This window comes from Giraffa tippelskirchi, chromosome 11, assembly GCF_054371585.1.
Source record: "Giraffa tippelskirchi isolate mGirTip1 chromosome 11, T2T-mGirTip1v1.2.pri, whole genome shotgun sequence".
Taxonomy (NCBI): domain Eukaryota; kingdom Metazoa; phylum Chordata; class Mammalia; order Artiodactyla; family Giraffidae; genus Giraffa; species Giraffa tippelskirchi.
This window is the reverse complement of record NC_137285.1, coordinates 57,457,399-57,474,057: the sequence shown is the minus strand read 5'-3', so window position 1 is coordinate 57,474,057 and position 16,659 is coordinate 57,457,399. Positions and strand designations below refer to the sequence as shown.

At 44.2% G+C, this 16,659-nt stretch overlaps 1 protein-coding gene, 1 long non-coding RNA gene and 1 other non-coding gene across 6 annotated transcripts in view; all 3 read right to left on the bottom strand.

Annotated features, from left to right (window-relative positions):
- ARHGAP10 (Rho GTPase activating protein 10) overlaps positions 1-16,659 on the bottom strand; it is a 358,841-nt gene that overhangs the window by 267,947 nt on the left and 74,235 nt on the right. For all 4 annotated transcript variants that reach the window (XM_081544290.1, XM_081544292.1, XM_081544291.1 and 1 more), the window contains exons 2-3: positions 1,837-1,932; positions 1,702-1,763 (exon numbers count right to left, since the gene is read on the bottom strand). In XM_081544290.1, the coding sequence (XP_081400416.1) occupies positions 1,702-1,763; positions 1,837-1,932 (158 nt within the window). The remainder of the gene's footprint in view (positions 1-1,701; positions 1,764-1,836; positions 1,933-16,659) is intronic.
- Positions 7,034-15,444, bottom strand: LOC145527038 (uncharacterized). The gene is made up of 2 exons (XR_014069422.1): positions 10,185-15,444; positions 7,034-7,282 (listed from the first exon to the last, which is right to left on the bottom strand). It is a non-coding gene; the product is annotated as an uncharacterized LOC145527038 (long non-coding RNA).
- On the bottom strand, positions 8,623-8,695 carry TRNAG-GCC (transfer RNA glycine (anticodon GCC)). Its single transcript has one exon. It is a non-coding gene; the product is annotated as a tRNA-Gly (tRNA).

The window sequence follows — 16,659 nt, the reverse complement described above, 5'->3', positions numbered from 1 at the left end:
TTTTAAAAGTAAACAACATTTGGTTATGCAACTTGGGGTAAAAACAAGCAGTGCTTCGCTCCTACTTCTCCTACTACCATTCTACCAGCTAGAAATCCCAACCAGCAACTGGCCTTGTTACAGCAACATCTAGGAAGCTGGCTGCGCTGGCAGGCGGTTCAGACTGTCTGGTTGTAGCCTGACCTGACTCTAGCCCTCAGCTGCCACATGATGCCGGGCAAGGTGCTGCACTGGTTTCCTCATCTGTAAATCAGGGGGCAGTCACACGGTCTATATCATAAGGCTGATGCGAGAATTAAATGACTGAGTAACAGGTAAACAGCCTAGACCAGTACCAGGCACAGGGTAAAGGTCCATTCTCTCAGCTGTCATGTTCAGTAGTATTACCACCACAGCTGAACTCACTCATACACTTACATGTGCGTGCTCCGTCGCTCGGTCGCATCTGACTATTTGCAACCCCAAGGACTGTAGCCCGCCAGGCTCCTCTGTCCATGGGATTCTCCAGGTAAGAATACTGGAGTGGGTTGCCAATTCCTCCTCCAGCTTATACACTTACACTTTAACATAATTCTAGGAAGTACTCCTTCTCAAGAACACAGAAAAAATTGACTGTCATTTTTCTCTAAGGCCTGAAAAAACTGGTGACAATACAGTGTATCATAATCCAATGGGGATTCTGCTGCAAATCTCTGTTGAGTGAATGAATGTCAGGAGAGAAATACAAGCTTTTAAGAAACGTTGGTAAATACTACTCAACGCCCTCAGAATTCATGCGAAATAGTATCACGCACACAATGCACTCAGCATAGCATTGGGCACATGGAGAGCACTCAACGGAGGGGAGCTATTACTACTACTGTTGTGACTGTGTATTTCAAGGCAAAGTGGGATTTTAAAGTCTTGCAGGCTCAAGTTCTCTTCCTCTGCACACAGCCTAGAAACCCACAGAATGAGGCAAGTTCCAACACTGCCCTGCTATCCCTCTGCCTCTCCATAAGCTGTTATCATTTTTGTTGTTGTTGTCGTTTTTAAGAAAAGAAATTTTTGACTGGCTCTTTGTCGCTGCACATGAGCTTTCTCTAATTGGGGTGAGATGGGGCCACTCTCTAGTTGCAGCGTGTGGGTTTCTCATTGCAGTGGTTTCTCTTGTTGCAGCACACAGGAACTAGGGTGTGCTAGCTCAGTAGCTGTGGCATGGGCTCAGGAGTTGCAGCTCAAAGGCTTAGATGCCCCGAGACACATGGGATCTTAGTTCCCAGACCAGGGATCAAATTCATGTGCCCTGCATTAGCAGACGGAGTCTTAACCACCAAACCACCAGGGAAGTCCTCCTGTAAGTTTCCTGCTTTTGTCTTCTTGATATGTTAAGATGATCCTGCATGAGAGTTGATTTCAATGCAACTGCTCCAGGGCTAACAAAAATCTAGGAAGTGTTGATACAGTTCAAAGCACTTTTTTACAGATGAAGACACAGGGCCTTGGTCGAGAGGTTCAGAAACTTGTCCAAAATCTCACCATTAGCGGTGCCACTGGGGAACTAGGAATCCAGGCTCCCCAAACTTCACCCAGGCTTCTTTCCATTACCAGGTACTACTCATCCACAGATAAGTGCACCAAAACCTCCACCAGAATCAGCTTCTACACCCAGATTTCCCCCCATTTAAAGATGGACGTGTTCATTAACACCCCACCACTCACCATGATTTCCCTCTGCTCTTCCAGATTCTTCAAAAAATTAGAAAATTCACGCAAGGAAGCATCTGTAAGGAGAAAGGCATCATTATTTGGTGGCCAAAACAAAGAAAAGCCAACCAAAACCTCGTCTTTACATACCTATGCAGCGTTCATCGTCAGTCTCTGCATCACCGATAAACTCAAATTTGAAGTCTCTGAGGGAGTGAGCGAACTTCCGCTGGGCTGCCGAGAGACCTGGAAAGACAGATGAAGTGACCACGGGGGTTCTTGCTTCCAGTCAAGGTTTAGCATGAACTGATTCCTCCTCAGACGGCAGAGCTGTGGAGTTCTCCTCCACATGAGCTGTGACGAGTCACAACCCAGCTCCCCAGCCAAGGGGCCCAGCATCCCACCTGGGCACTCCCTGGGAGTTTGTCTGCTATGTTCTAGGATGTAACAATTGCTGCAGAAATACTTATATTGCTCCCAAAAGCACTTTCCCGTTCTCTACTCACTCAGGTCAGAATGTGGGCCAATTCCAAAGTTCTAGCTATCATTAGGGGCACACTACACCTGACTATCTCCCAAGGCTTGACGATATCCAACTAGGTGCAACGATTTCAAATATAAACATCCCAAAGCCCAGTCATCCCACCAGATGCCCTTAACTGATAGTCCAACTCTGGCCAGAGAAACCCAGAGAATTCAAAGAGCTTTCAAAGCAAACAGCAGCAGCGAGGTAAGCCAAAGGCCAAGCTTAAATGGCAGAAAGCATTCATTCTCCAAAAGACCTATAGGGCCTCATCTATTTTTTTTTTTTAATTGGTGACTTATAGAAAATAGTGGAAAATTCTACTTCTGTAACAGGCTAACAGTTATGTTACAGACCACACACCATGCTACAGGCTATGTATTTTTTAACCTCACTCAATACTCTAAAGAGATAAATAAAGGTTATCCCCACTTTACCATGGAATGCCAAAGCTCAGAGATGTTAAATAACTAGCACTAAGCCACACAGCTACTACAACAGCAAAGGTCTGATCGCTTCCAAAGTCGTCTGTACAAAGCTCATGCCCCTGCCAGGGTACAATCTTGTTTCTAAAGCACCTTAAGAGCTGCTGCTCCCTGACGCCTGCACCCCGTATGGCTCCTGGCTCACTGCAATGAATACCGACAGACTGTGTTAAAGTAAAACTTCCTGTCAAGCAAATAGAAAAGTTGAAAAAGCAAAACACCAGTCCATAACTGTTGATCAGAGCACTCACACAAAACATAAATACGGACAAGAAATCAAAGCATTGGACATGAACACTGAGTGCTGTTTTTAATAAGATGGTGTTAAGACGGTAGCAGCAAAAAGCTTCTCTTTTTTCGTCACTGTATTATAGCTAACAAGCAAGGAATGAAAGAAAAAATTTATTTTTACATTGGAAAAAAAATCTTTTAACCAACTCTACCGCCACTCATTAAGCACAATGCCTCCCCAATGCTCTCCCTGACAAGCTGCCGCTTCTCACTTCTTAAACGTCCTAATAACCCTCACCAGTTCTTCCAGCTGCGCTCATGGTCTGGTTGTTTATTTTTTTTCTGGCGGCGCTGAGTCTTCCCTGTGGCACATGGGCTTTCTCTAGCTGTGGGTCACAGGCTTAGTTGCCCCGTGGCATGTGGCATCTTCTCAAACCAGGGACAGAACCCGTGTACCCTGCATTGGCAGGTAGATTCTTAACCACTGGACCGCCAGGGAAGTGCTTTTAATTTTTTCTTAACAGACTCTATTTTAGGGTAGTTTCAGGTTCAGAGCAAATTGTGGAGTAGGTAGAAAGGTTTTTCCTAGAACCCCTGCCCTGATATGCATAGCTTCCCTCATTATTAACAACCTCCACTATCTCGGTTTTGGAAACTTCATTCTTCCAAAGCTAAACCAGAAACCTTTTAGAAGGTGACACAGGATCGTAATTTCTTACCCTTGGAGTATGGAACAAAAGCACAACCATAATGTAAAACGTGATGGGTTGCAAAAGCATGGTCTCATTCTCCACCCCTCCTTTGTAAGAGCTTCTCTTTTCAATGGGATTCCTCAGCTCCTTTTGGCAATAGGTAGAGTTTCATCCCACCCCCTGAATCTGGGCTGGTCTTGTGGCCAAAAGAATGTGATGAAAGTGACACTGCTAATTCGGAACCTCCAGCTTTAGAACTTCGCACTTCCCTGCTCCACTCCATTGAAAGCCTCTGGCCTCCATTGATCAAGTCCCAGCTAGCCTCCTAAATGGTAAAAGATGTGCGGCCCAGGCCCCCCACTTACTGCCCCATCGGTCAGACATCCCACCCACAGAAGCAGAGCTTCTCGCCTTAAAGGAGGCAGCCCAGATGAGATCACACTGCCCAGTGGGCAGAGTCCAAACTGAAATAAAGACTGCTGATTAGGCCACTAGACAAGGGGGTGATTTGTTACTAAGTAATAAATAGACTAATATAGAAGGGTTAATGAAATTTGACTGTATTAAAATTTTAAAGACATTAAAGAGTAAAGAAAAAGCACATACCGTAAAGGTACAAACAGCAGCTGTGAATCACTAAGGTAAGGCAGAAAGTCCCATAAAAAATTGGGCAAAACATTTGAATAGGCCCTTTGCAAAACGAAATGAAGGAAATCCAAATGGCCCAAAACCACATGAAAAGGTGCTCAAACTCATTAGTGATTATAAAAGTGAAAAGAAAACCTCAACATACCTCAGTACACTCATCACATTGGCAAAAATCAATAAGTCTGGCAACCTCAAGAGCTGGTGTATGTGGAACAACAAAATTTCCACTTACTGCCAGCAAAGGTAAGAATTGTTATGCAGTGGTGGTGATTTAGTCACTAAGTCATGTCCGACTCTTTGTAACTCCATGGACTATAGCCCGCCAGGCTCCTCTGTCCATGGGATTTCCCAGGCAAGAATACTGGGGTGGGTTGCAATTTCCTTCTCCAGAGGATCTTCCTGACCCAGGGATAGAACACGCATCTCCTCCTTGGCAGGCAGATTCTTTATCACTGAGCCACCTGGGAAGCCCAAAAATTGATATAATTACCTTTTAAGTACTTTGGCATTATCTAATAAGTTTGATGAGAACCTACAACCTAAAATTGTCCTTCCAGGTAAATTCCTAAGATAAACTTTAGCACACATGCACTTACAGATGTGTACTTTCTACAATATAAATTCACGCATCCACACAGATTAATCTCACAAACTGGAGGGAAAGAAGGAAGTCACAAAAGAATCCACACAGTATGGTTGTTTCACATAAAGTTCAAAGCAAGCTCCCCTAAACCCTATGTTTAGGTTGCATACATAGGTCACAAAATTACATAAAAATTAAGAACAGTAAGTGACTCATTCTCTCAAAAGTCACACGATGTTCACCACTGGGGTCAGGGCAGAGGATGTAGCAGACCGCTACGAGGGGACCCGAAGGTTATTTTAGTTCATGAGCTAGTGGTGAGTCTGTGGATATTTGCTTTCTCATTCTTCTTTAAAGCATGCACCTGGTTCACATGTTTCTGTATTTCCACCAAAATTTCACAATAAAAATGTTTAAATCATAAAAATGTAAGCCTGGGGATTTCCCTGGTAGTCCAGTGGTTAAGCTCTGCGCTTCAACTGCAGGGGGGACACACGGGTTCGATCCTTGGTCAGGGAACTAATATGCCACATGCCAAGAGGCATGATAAATAAAATAATAAACGCATATATCTTCTAAAAAAAAATATAAACCCTGGCTATTGAGGTCACTCCAGAGTTAATCCAGGCAAACATACAATTATTCCTTAGGATTGGCCATGCCGGCCTGTTCTTGGGTCACACAAGCTAAACTCACTCCACACTGCTGCTGCTGCTGCTACTGCTACTGCTGCTAAGTCGCTTCAGTCGTGTCCGACTCTGTGCGACCCCATAGACGGCAGCCCGCCAGGCTCCGCCGTCCCTGGGATTCTCCAGGCAAGAACACTGGAGTGGGTTGCCATTTTCTTCTCCAATGCATGAAAGGGAAAAGTGAAAGTGAAGTCGCTCAGTCGTGTCTGACTCTTAGCGACCCCATAGACGGAAAATCCTTCGTCCATGGGATTTTCCAGGCAAGAGTTACTGGAGTGAACTAACAGGCTTCAAAGTGCGGACCCACCCCGGAAGGGCTCCTTCCCCACCCTCACCCCCGTCTGGCTGGCTCCTTCACAGAAACCTCCCAATCACACCACCCTCCCCAAAATCATCACCCCTGTTCCCTACACCCCCCTCTGTTCCACAGTGCGTGATCTTCACAGCACTGCTCACCCAAAACTGCCTCATTTAGTTAGTATTCTCTCTTCTCCTGCCACAGCTTATCTGGGCCCTGAGGCAGCAGCTGACACCCTTGTGCTTCCCTGTATCTTTGAAACAGGGACCACACCGTTTTTGCTTTTTAGCTCATGCAGCTATTTCCAAATAGTGAGTGTTGTGTGGGCTTATTATCATTTTTAATAACTTTATCGTATTTCATTTTGCTAATGTTTACCAGTTCTCAACAGGGGCATGTAATTGGTTCCATTTGTCTATTTATATATGTAAGTCTCTATGTACTTATTTATATATGCCATATATAAACAACATATAAATGCTTATATTATACATACAGAACCATGTGTTAGTCACTCAGTCATGTCAGAGGCTCTTTATGACCCCATGGACTCTAGCCTGCCAGGCTACTCTGTCCAAAGAATTCTCCAGGCAAGAATAGTTGAGTGGGTTGCCATTCCCTTCTCCAGGCAATCTTCCTCACCCAGGGATTGAATCCGAGTCTCCTGCCTTGCAGGCAGATTCTTGACCATCTGAGCCACCAGAGAAGCCCACAGAACCATAAATGCTGGTATAAAATCTATTCTTCCCCTCTGGAATCTCTTACTTTTGAGTATTTTATCCAAAACTACCACGTCAAAGAACACTTCAAGAAGCATGCTTTCATAATGTCAGGGCAAGATATTCTCCAGACAGCTATAATTTAAATGCATCCATTTCTCAACATTTATTTCATAATTCCTAATCTCACTAGTTGAAAATATTTATAACAGCAGAATTGAACTGAATCGTATTTGCACAGCTAATATGATACATTTCTTCCTATGCAAATACCATACTTTTCTCTCTTACCTCTGCACTAGGTATTATAGTTACATCTATTTTTATTTTAGAATATAATCATTTTTTCCCTCCACTGACTTCTTTCTAGTGTTATTAAGAATTCATTACGAAAACTTCTTATTGCTTAAAAATTTCACCACACCAAACTCCAGTTCCATTTAATCACCACAAATTTATCACCTTGTTATGTAGTACACTTTTTTTAATATTTTATTTATTTATTTTTGGCTGCATGAGGTCTTAGTTGTGGCTCACAGGCATGTTGCCCTGAGGCATGGGGGATCTTAGTTCCCCGACCATGTCCCCTGCATTGGAAGATGGATTCTTAACCACTGGACCATGAGGGAAGTCTCTATAGTACATTTTAAATCCCTGGTGGCTCAGACAGTCAAGAATCCACCTGCAACGCAGAAGACCTGGGTTTGATCCTTTGTTTGCAAAGATCCCTTGGAGGAGGTCATGGCCTGGAGTCGCCCAGTATTCTTGCCTGGAGAATCCCCATGGAAGAGGAGCCTGGTGGGCTAGAGTCCATGACGTTGCCAAGAGTGGACACAACTGAGTGACTAAGCACAGCACCTTCTCCCATGTAGTTTATACTCGGAGAGATCTCTGCTGCCTTTTCAGACATAATAAAACCATAAGACTGTACATTTAGTACAGTCCATTAAATAAGTACAAAGATGCCTTGTGCCAAAGATAAAGGTTTATCATAGCACATGAAACTCAACCAGTCTAAGTTACAAGTTACAATGGCTGGCAGCACTCCTCTGCTAGGGGAAGGTAACGACAGGCCCACTAGCTGTGACTACCTTTGTTGAGTGCCTACTCTGTGCTAATGGGCTTACAAATAATATTTCACTTATTTCTTATAACCAGCCTGTAGGGTGAGTGTTGATGTTAGCTTATGTTGCAAATGGGTTAAGTAGGTTCAGAGATAGATTAGTGACTTGATCAAGGTCACAGACCTCTTTAGACTGCTCATATTATGTCCTGGAGGCAAAGGATCAACTCCTTGGTCTCTCAAGCTTCTACCGATGTCTTTTCCATCACATTGTTCTGACTTTTTGGGAGATTTGACATGATCTCCAGGGCCTTAGCACAGATCTCAACTAGTTCTCTTGAATGCCTCTAACTAAATGGAAAATTCATATACTGTATGCTTCCATGTTCCTCATCCTCTCCTGCACGCTAATTCCCAAGGATGGTAAGTTAGCACTACTCTCCAGGAACACCCTCAAGGCTGGCACATACTACTGGATAAGATGAAGCTTTTGTTGTTGGTGGTGTTATTTAGTCACTAAGTTATGTCTGACTCTTTCGACCCCATGGACTACAGCCCACCAGGCTCTTCTGTCCATGGTATTTCCCAGGCAAGAATACTACAGTGGATTGCCATTTCCTTCTCCAGGGGATCTTCCCGACCCAGGGATCAAACTCGCATCTCTTGTGTCTCCCTGCCTTGGCAGGTGGATTCTTTACCACTGAGCCACCTGGGAAGCCCAATACGATGCCTGTGTGTGCACAAAAAGCACAGCTGACTTAAAAGAATTAAAGGGATCTGCACCCTTTCAACTGAACCTGCAGCTTCCAGAGTCTCCCAGAGTGGAACTCTCAGGTCTTCAATCTGCAGACAAATGGAAGAGAAAAATACAGGCACTAAAACTCTCCCCAGGGCTAGAAGAAGTTTGAGAGATGAGGAGTTGTATTTGAGACCTACTCAGTCTGAGATGCAGAACTCCACATGGAGAGATCCAACCACACTTTAGTTGTAGCATGTAGGATCTAGTTCCCTGACCAGGGATCGAACCTGGGTCCCCTGCATTGGCAGTGCAATGTCTTAGCCACTGGACCACCAGAGAAGTCCCCAACTACAGTTTAAATCCAGGTTTGGAGAGCCTCCAGACACTGGCTGGGATTGCCCCACTCATTGTTGATGGTTTGACAAACGAGAAGATTATTTCTTACAGCATAGCCACCTATGAACCTAATAGTTCTGAACTATTAGACACATACAGACACTTGGAAGGAAGGGAAACCTCTCTATTCGGATTGTTCTACGTCACTGCCAGGCAGCCCTCTGGGTACATGAGAGCCCCTGAAGTGACAAGCCTGGCCCTGGGTATAAAGTTGTAACTACAGGACTATCTCTGCAACATCCCGTCCCATCAACCAAACCACTAAATGGCACACTTGAGGAACCATGGCATGCTCTCTAATTCTGGGTTTGAGATGGAAATTGAAACAGCCAATAAATGTACCTTTCTCATTCACTAAATTTGAAACTCTGGATTCTTTACCAACCATATCAAATTCTAAACTCTTTTTCCAAACAGACAAACTGCACCTAGAAGCTCACATTCCTCGGCATGTAGAGACTGAAATCACTAGATTATCAAATATGCACCGGCTCTGCCAAGGGAACTGCCACCACCCATTCTGCACATCAAAACACGTCCCCAAATTCTTCTATGTTTTATTTAGAGATGAACAGGGTACAGACTCTAAGAACTTAATTTCTTTCACGTCAGATTCATGCCAAGGAAATAATGTTGACGTTAATCCAAGGAACTTGGAAGTGATACAAAATTCCTCCAGGACTGTGGACTAGCTTCTCATTTTCCTTCGTGTTTTTCCAGATTTACAGAACTGACTGCAGCACCGTGTACAAGAATAGCATCCTGGCCTCTCTATATCAGTCAAAAAAGAAAGAAAACAACTCATCCGACAGATTTTTCAAGTGGTGCAAATGTCTCTGGAGCCCAAAATGCCTTATTGGGCTAGTCATGGCCTGAAGGCCACATCACAGGCTATACTTCGAGCAGCTCAAGTGCCAGCAACTCTCTGCAACTCTTACGTTAAAGCCCTCCGGGCCCTAACTCTCCAATGCCAACCCAATTAGAGTGCCTGTGTAGAGAGTTCTTCTTAATCACAGAATAAACCGCATCTTAAGTCACTAGTAAGAGAATGGCTTGAATTGACAAACATCAGGGGTAAAGGAACACAAGCTGAGTCCACAAAGATGCAGATGCCTCAAAACAAATGCATAAACCAGGACTCAAGACCCAATACGGAGGGGCTTCCCTGGTGGCTCAGTGGTAAACAATCTTCCTGCCAATGCAGGAGACATGGGTTCGATCCCTGATCTGGAAAGATCCCACATACTGCAGGGCAACCAAGCCTGTGCTGTGCTTAGTCGCTCAGTTGTGTCCGACTCTTTGAGACACCATGGACTGTAGCCCACCAGGCTCCTCTGTCCATGGGGATTCTCAGGCAAGAATACTGCAGTGGGTTGCCATGCCCTCCTCCAGAGGATCTTCCCAACCCAGCGATCGAAGCCAGGTCTCCCACACTGCAGGTAGATTCTTTACCATTTGAGCCACCAGAGAAGCCCAACTAAGCCTGTGGGCCACAACTACTGAGCCTGTGCTCTCGAGTCCAGGAGCTGCCACTACTGAAGTCCACGTGCCCTGGAGCCCATGCTCCACCAGAGAGACCACTGCACACCTGTAACTAGAGAGTAGCCCCCACTCGCTGCAACTAGAGAAAAGCCAACACAGCAGCAAAAACCCTGCATGGCCCAAAATAAATAAATAAAAACTAGAAAAAAGACCCAATATGGAGCATAACCGACAACCAGATACTGTTGACCAAAGTGATCAAGTCATTACGAAAAACACTTCAGAAGGGATGATCTGGACAATGCAGAGAATCCCACAAGGCAGGTACACTTTGGAGACCACCACCCAATCCTCACCACCCCACCCTGCCTTATTCCAGACCTCAGCCACAATGCACATCTCTGCAAACACAGAGAGTCTTCTTGGGTGAGGCTGTGTGTACAGAGAGAGGAGCTGCCACAGCAGGCTGTCAGATGAGAATGACATCTTATTCAAACTTAGGCCACACATCTCTTCGTTCAAAGAAAATCTTGCTTACAGTGAGAACCGAGAAAACAGCTGACACTTCTGTATTTGTTTCCTATTGCTGCTCTAAAGTAAACTACCACCAACTGAGTACCTTAAAACAATACCACCTTATTATCTTCTATTTCTGGAGGTCAGAAGTCCAGACTGGGTCCCTCGGGGCTGTATTCCTTCTGGGGCCCTAGGGGAGAACACATTTGCGGGCTTTTTCAAGCTCCTAAAGGGTGCCCACAATCCTTGGCTCATGCCCCCCAGCCATTAATCACATCCCTCCAACCTCTGCTATGGTCATTACACCTCCTCCTCCTACTCTTTCAAGGACCACCATGACTACAATGGGATCACCATGACACAACACGGGATAATCTCACCGCCTCAAGATCCTTAACTTAATCCCAACTGCAGAGTCTCTTTTGCCACCTAAGATAACATTCACAGGTTATCTGGTAATTAGGAAGGGATATCTTTGGAGAGTCATTACACTGCCTACCATACCTGATAATGTCAGGTACTCTCCTAACCACCTTGCATTTACTGATTCATTTGGGTATCACCACAACTCCGAGAGGCAGGTTCTGTCATTATGCCCACTTTAGAGAGGAGGAAGCTGAGACACACAGGTCAAGCAACTCACCCAAGATCACACAACTAGTCAACAGTGGAACCAAGAGATACTCACAATTGCTCAGGTGGAGGTAGGATGAAGAACCCTGCCTGATGTGCCCCCATCTCCCACCGAGAGCTCCCCAATGAGACCAGATCCTACAGGATCCAATCTGAAAATCACAGTCTTACCCTCACTCTACAGGCAAGGAAGGAAGCACAACTATGGACAACTAGCTCAATTTCACACACTTAATGCAAGGAGAGCACTAACTAGAATCCAGGTTTTAGTACAGAAATCAGTCTTGGTATAACCTGGTGAGGCAAAGAATGACAGTAACAGGTACACTGCTTAGTGAGGGATACGTGGTCCACCAGCTGGACAGCACGTCCCAGAGAGAGGCTGCAAAGGACATGCACATACACACATGTGTGTGCACGCATACACACACTGTGGGATAAGGCGAAGTGCTTAAGTATGAAAAAAGAATAACCAGGCTAACACACTCTCAATTTCTACCTTCTCTAATTACATGAGAAAACAAGAAATGCTGATGGACCAACAAAGCTAAGTAACAAGAATGTATGGTGAAAACTAGGATCATTGACATATCCAGAGAAGTACCTAAATCTGAGCAACAAAAACTGGTGGTCCTCAAAGCTTTAGAACAGCAAAGGAAACCACTGACAAAACAAAAAGACAACCTACTAAATGGGAGAAAATATTTACAAATCTTACGACCCATAAGGGGTTAATATCCAACACAGATAAACAGCTCATACAACTCAATATTTTAAAAGTGATTAAAAAATGGGCAGAAGAACTGAATACACATTTTTCCAAAAATATACAGATGGCCAGACATATAAAAGGATGCTCAACATCATTAATCAGAGAAATGTAAATTAAAACCACAATGAGATATCACCTCACACCTGTCAGAATGGTTATTATCAAAAAGATCACAAATAACAAATGTTGGCCAGGATGTGGGGAAAGGGAGCCCTCATACATGGTTGGTAGGAATGAAAATTGGTACATCCACTGCAGAAAACAGTATGGAGGCTTCGCAAAAAAACTAAAAATAGAACTACCATATGACCCAGCAATTCCACTCCTGGGTAGATATCTAAAAAATAAAATGAAAACACTAATTCAAAACGATACACATACCCCAATGTGAATAGCAGCATTATTTACAACTGCCAAAATAGGGAAGCAACCTAAGTATCCATCAACAGATGAAGGAATAAAGGAGGTGTGGTACAAATACACAATGGATTACTACTCAGCCATTAAAAAGAATGAAATTTTTGCCATTTGTAACAACATGGACGGACTTGCAGGTATTATTATACTAGGTGAAGTAAGTCTGACAGAGAAAGACAACTACTGTATGATATCACTTATATGTGGAATCTAAAAAAATACAATAAGCAACAATAATGGAGTGGGTTGCCACGCCCTCCTCCAGGGGATCTTCTTGACCCAGGGATTGAACCCAAGTTTCTTAAGTCTCCTGCATTGGCAGGCAGGTTCTTTACCACTAGTGCCACCTGGGAAGTCCCAAGGTCATTATGGTGGGTCCTAATTCAATGACTGGTGTCCTTCAAAAAAAAAAAAAGGACACAGAAACATGCAAAGAGAGAAGATAAGGTGAAGAGACACAGGGAGAAGACACCCATGTACCACCAAGGAGCAAGGCCTGGGCCAGGTCCTTCCCTTTCGGCCCTGGGAATGAACCACCTCTGCTGACACCTTGATCTTGCACTTCTAACCTCCAAGACTATGCGACAATGCATTTCCACTGCTTCAGCCACCCCATCTGTAGGATTTTTGTTATGGCAGCCCTAGGAAACAAATATACCATGATATTTTTTTCTTAAGAAAAATATGTAACCTTGAGGTTCAAGGTAATATACAGAAGACAAGAACACTATTTGCAAGTACTGTTTTCTCAGATCGAGGATTTAAGCTCAATGACAAAACATAATATCATTCAAACATTTCAGAACTGAATATAGTAACTTGGCAAACAAAGCAGTTTCCAAAATATCTTAAGGAAGGGGAGACAGAAAAGAAAAATAAAACCGCATGCAGGGGATAATGTCAAGACAAGCTGCCCTGTTAACCACAGCATATGCTTAAGGTCCAAAATAAATAGCAGCCAGGATTTAGATGTCAAGTGTTCACCTGATGGAAAGAATATAAGCTTTCCCACTCTTCGGCCACTGGGTCACCATTTCATTGCACGGACTAGATACTCAGCTGCTGACCAAAGCCAAGAGTTACTGTTTAAGTCTCCCATTTCCCACAAACACTTAAATACTCATTTCCTTTTAATATTTTTCATCTTTTAAAACTTTTGCCCACGCCACACAGCATGTCAAATCTTATTTCCCCAACCAGGAACTGAGTCCGCATCCCCACGCTGGCAGCCAGAGCCTTAACCACTGGACCATCAGGGAAGCCTCTCGCTTCCTTCAAAATAAAATTATTTCAGTCAAACATGACTCACTCTAAGGAAGGGCTAAAACCTCCCCGGTTTATACCCCAAATTAAGCATTTCACAAGAAATGCCACAAGAAATCCCCGCTGACTTGCACTGCCTGTTCCCTCAGCACGGTCCAGGGCGTGGGATAAAATAAGAGGACGTGACTGCTGACCAAGGGAGTCCCCGGCCCCCGCTAGATGGGAGATCACCATCCACTCTGCACAGAGTCAAAACAACACACTCCAGTGGAGCTCAGCAGAAGACAAACTGGGAAAAAAAAAAAAGTCATCAGAAAAACACAGCAGAGAATGGGGTGAGGGAGGTGAACAGGGTTCCCCAAAATGAGTTAAATTCATGTCATAAACCACAGGGCAGACTGTGAGGCACCATGAAAAAAATGAGGCAAATCCTTGTGATGGAAAGAGGACTCCATATATTCTGTGCACTATGAAAGTTAGGGCCTTTGAATGCAAGCAATAAAGACAAGTCATGAGAACATAACTGCCAAGAGCCAGGGGAAAAAATAGTGAACACGTGTCCTGAGAACTTGCAGTACAGTCTGCCTTGGGACCCTCTCTCTGCCGTTAATACAACACAGCTTCCCTCCGAGTGTTTACTTTCCTCCCACTTGAAATCGGGTGTTTTCTTCTATTTCACATCAACTCCTCTTGTTGGAATTGCTGCCGCTCAGAGGGTCTGTGGCCTGGCCGCTCCTGGAAGGGCGGGGCCTTTCCAGCGTCCTCACATCAGCTCAGATGCGTTCTTTCAACTTCAGCTCCCAATGCTTTTCCCATCTTCGTTCCCAAAGTGAAATTCTCAGGAGACTCAGAATGGCCCTGCTCATTTCTTTCCCACAGAAGGACGTGACACAAGTAGCTGTCTAGTGCCTCTCCCAGTGACATTAGCCAGCCCAGGGACAGGAGAGGAGGGAGAGCCCAAGGTCCTCAGAGAGACACCTCCTCACAGAGGCTGCGAGCGGAGCCCTTCTCCCTGCTAAGAGCTATGCAGCAGTTGGCAGAGGACATGAGTGACGACTCACATGCAAGGCCAGTGAGTACAAAACATGTCCTTTAGAAATCCTCCTATACTGCTGGGGGAAATGTTAATTGGTGCAGGTATGGAGGTTCCTTAAAAAACTAAAAACTAGAGGAGCCGTATGATCCTTCAAACCCACTCCCGGACATAGACCCAGGAAAACAAACTCTTAATTCAGAAAAATACATACACCCCTATGTTCACAGCAGCGCTATTTATAAAAGTCAAGACACGGAAGAAGCAATCTAAATGTCCATCCGTAAATGAAGGGATAAACAAGATGTGGAGTACACACACACAATGGAATATCACTCAGCCATTAAAAACGATGAAATAACGCCATTTGCAGCAACAGGGATGCAACTAGAGATTATCATACTAAGTGCAGTCAGAGAAAGACAAATACCATCTACCACTTATATGTGGAATCTGGAAAAAATTACGCAAATGAACTTATTTACAAAACAGAAATAGACTAACAGAAAACAAACTCATGGTTACCAAAGAGGAAAGGGGACGGGGAGGATTAGGAGTTTGGAATTAGGAGATACACACTATTATATACGAAATTGATAACCAACAAGGTCCTACAGGATAGCACAGGGAACTATATCCGATATCTTATAGTAAACTATAATGGAAAAGAATATGAAAAAGAATGTATATATATATATATACAACTGAATCATTTTGCAGTACACCAGAAACTAACACTGTAAATGAACTATAGTTCAATTTTTTTAAAAAAGTGATTTTTTAAAAAAAACACATCTTTGAGACTTCCCTGGCAGTCCAGCAGTTAAAACTCAGGCTCCCACCGCAAGGGGTATTTTGGGTTGGGGAACAAAGACCCTACATGTCACGTGGTACAACCATAAACGAAACAAACAAAAAACAGAAAAAACACCACATCTTTAAAAGCCAAAATTAACTCTGAAGGTTTTTCTATGTTATCATATAAAATTCCACCAAAAAAAGTCCCTAAAGGCAGAAACCAGTCCACTGAAAAGACTGTAACAGTCAGGGCCTAAGTCCATAAGATGGGCAATTTTAATGTAAGGAACTATGCTCAACATACAGAAATGTCAACACTCATCACTGACTAGAAAATCATTGGCAATTCAGCACTTCCAAGGGATTTAGGTGTGTGCCACACCATCAAGTATTTATTTAGCACTTCAGACGTGCTAGTCACTGCTCCAAGGAATACTCTGCATGTCATTAGCTCCTTCAGTCCTCATTACACCCAGGTTGGTAAGCATTTCCCACAGAATTTTATGGACAAGCACAAGAAGACAGGGTGTTAAGTCATGGAGCCAGGATTTGAACCCAGGAGCTAGCTTTCGTTCTAAACCATCACAGTCTGCTGCCTTGGGACTTCCCTGGGTCCAGTGGTTAAGACTCTGTGCTTCCAATGCAGGGGGCACGGGTTTGATCCCTGGTTGGGGAGCTAAAGTCCCACACACCAGCAGCAGTGGCAGCCAAAAACTTAAAAACGCTGGGGGGGGGGGGCCCACAATCTGCTACCTCACTGCAGGAAACACAAACTATAGAGGCCACCACAACAGGGCCGTGAGATGCTTTCCTCACAAGGTCCTTACAAAATACACAGATAATCAAGAAGTCTTTCTAGATGGTGTTGAAATGTTAGAGGAGAGGTCAGGAATTTTCAGCAAAGGTTTTGGGGCCAGCCCCCAAGAAAGGAAAGCTTCCCGGAATAAGAACGAGCTATGCGGAGGAACCCCCAGCAAACAGGAAGGAGGAAAC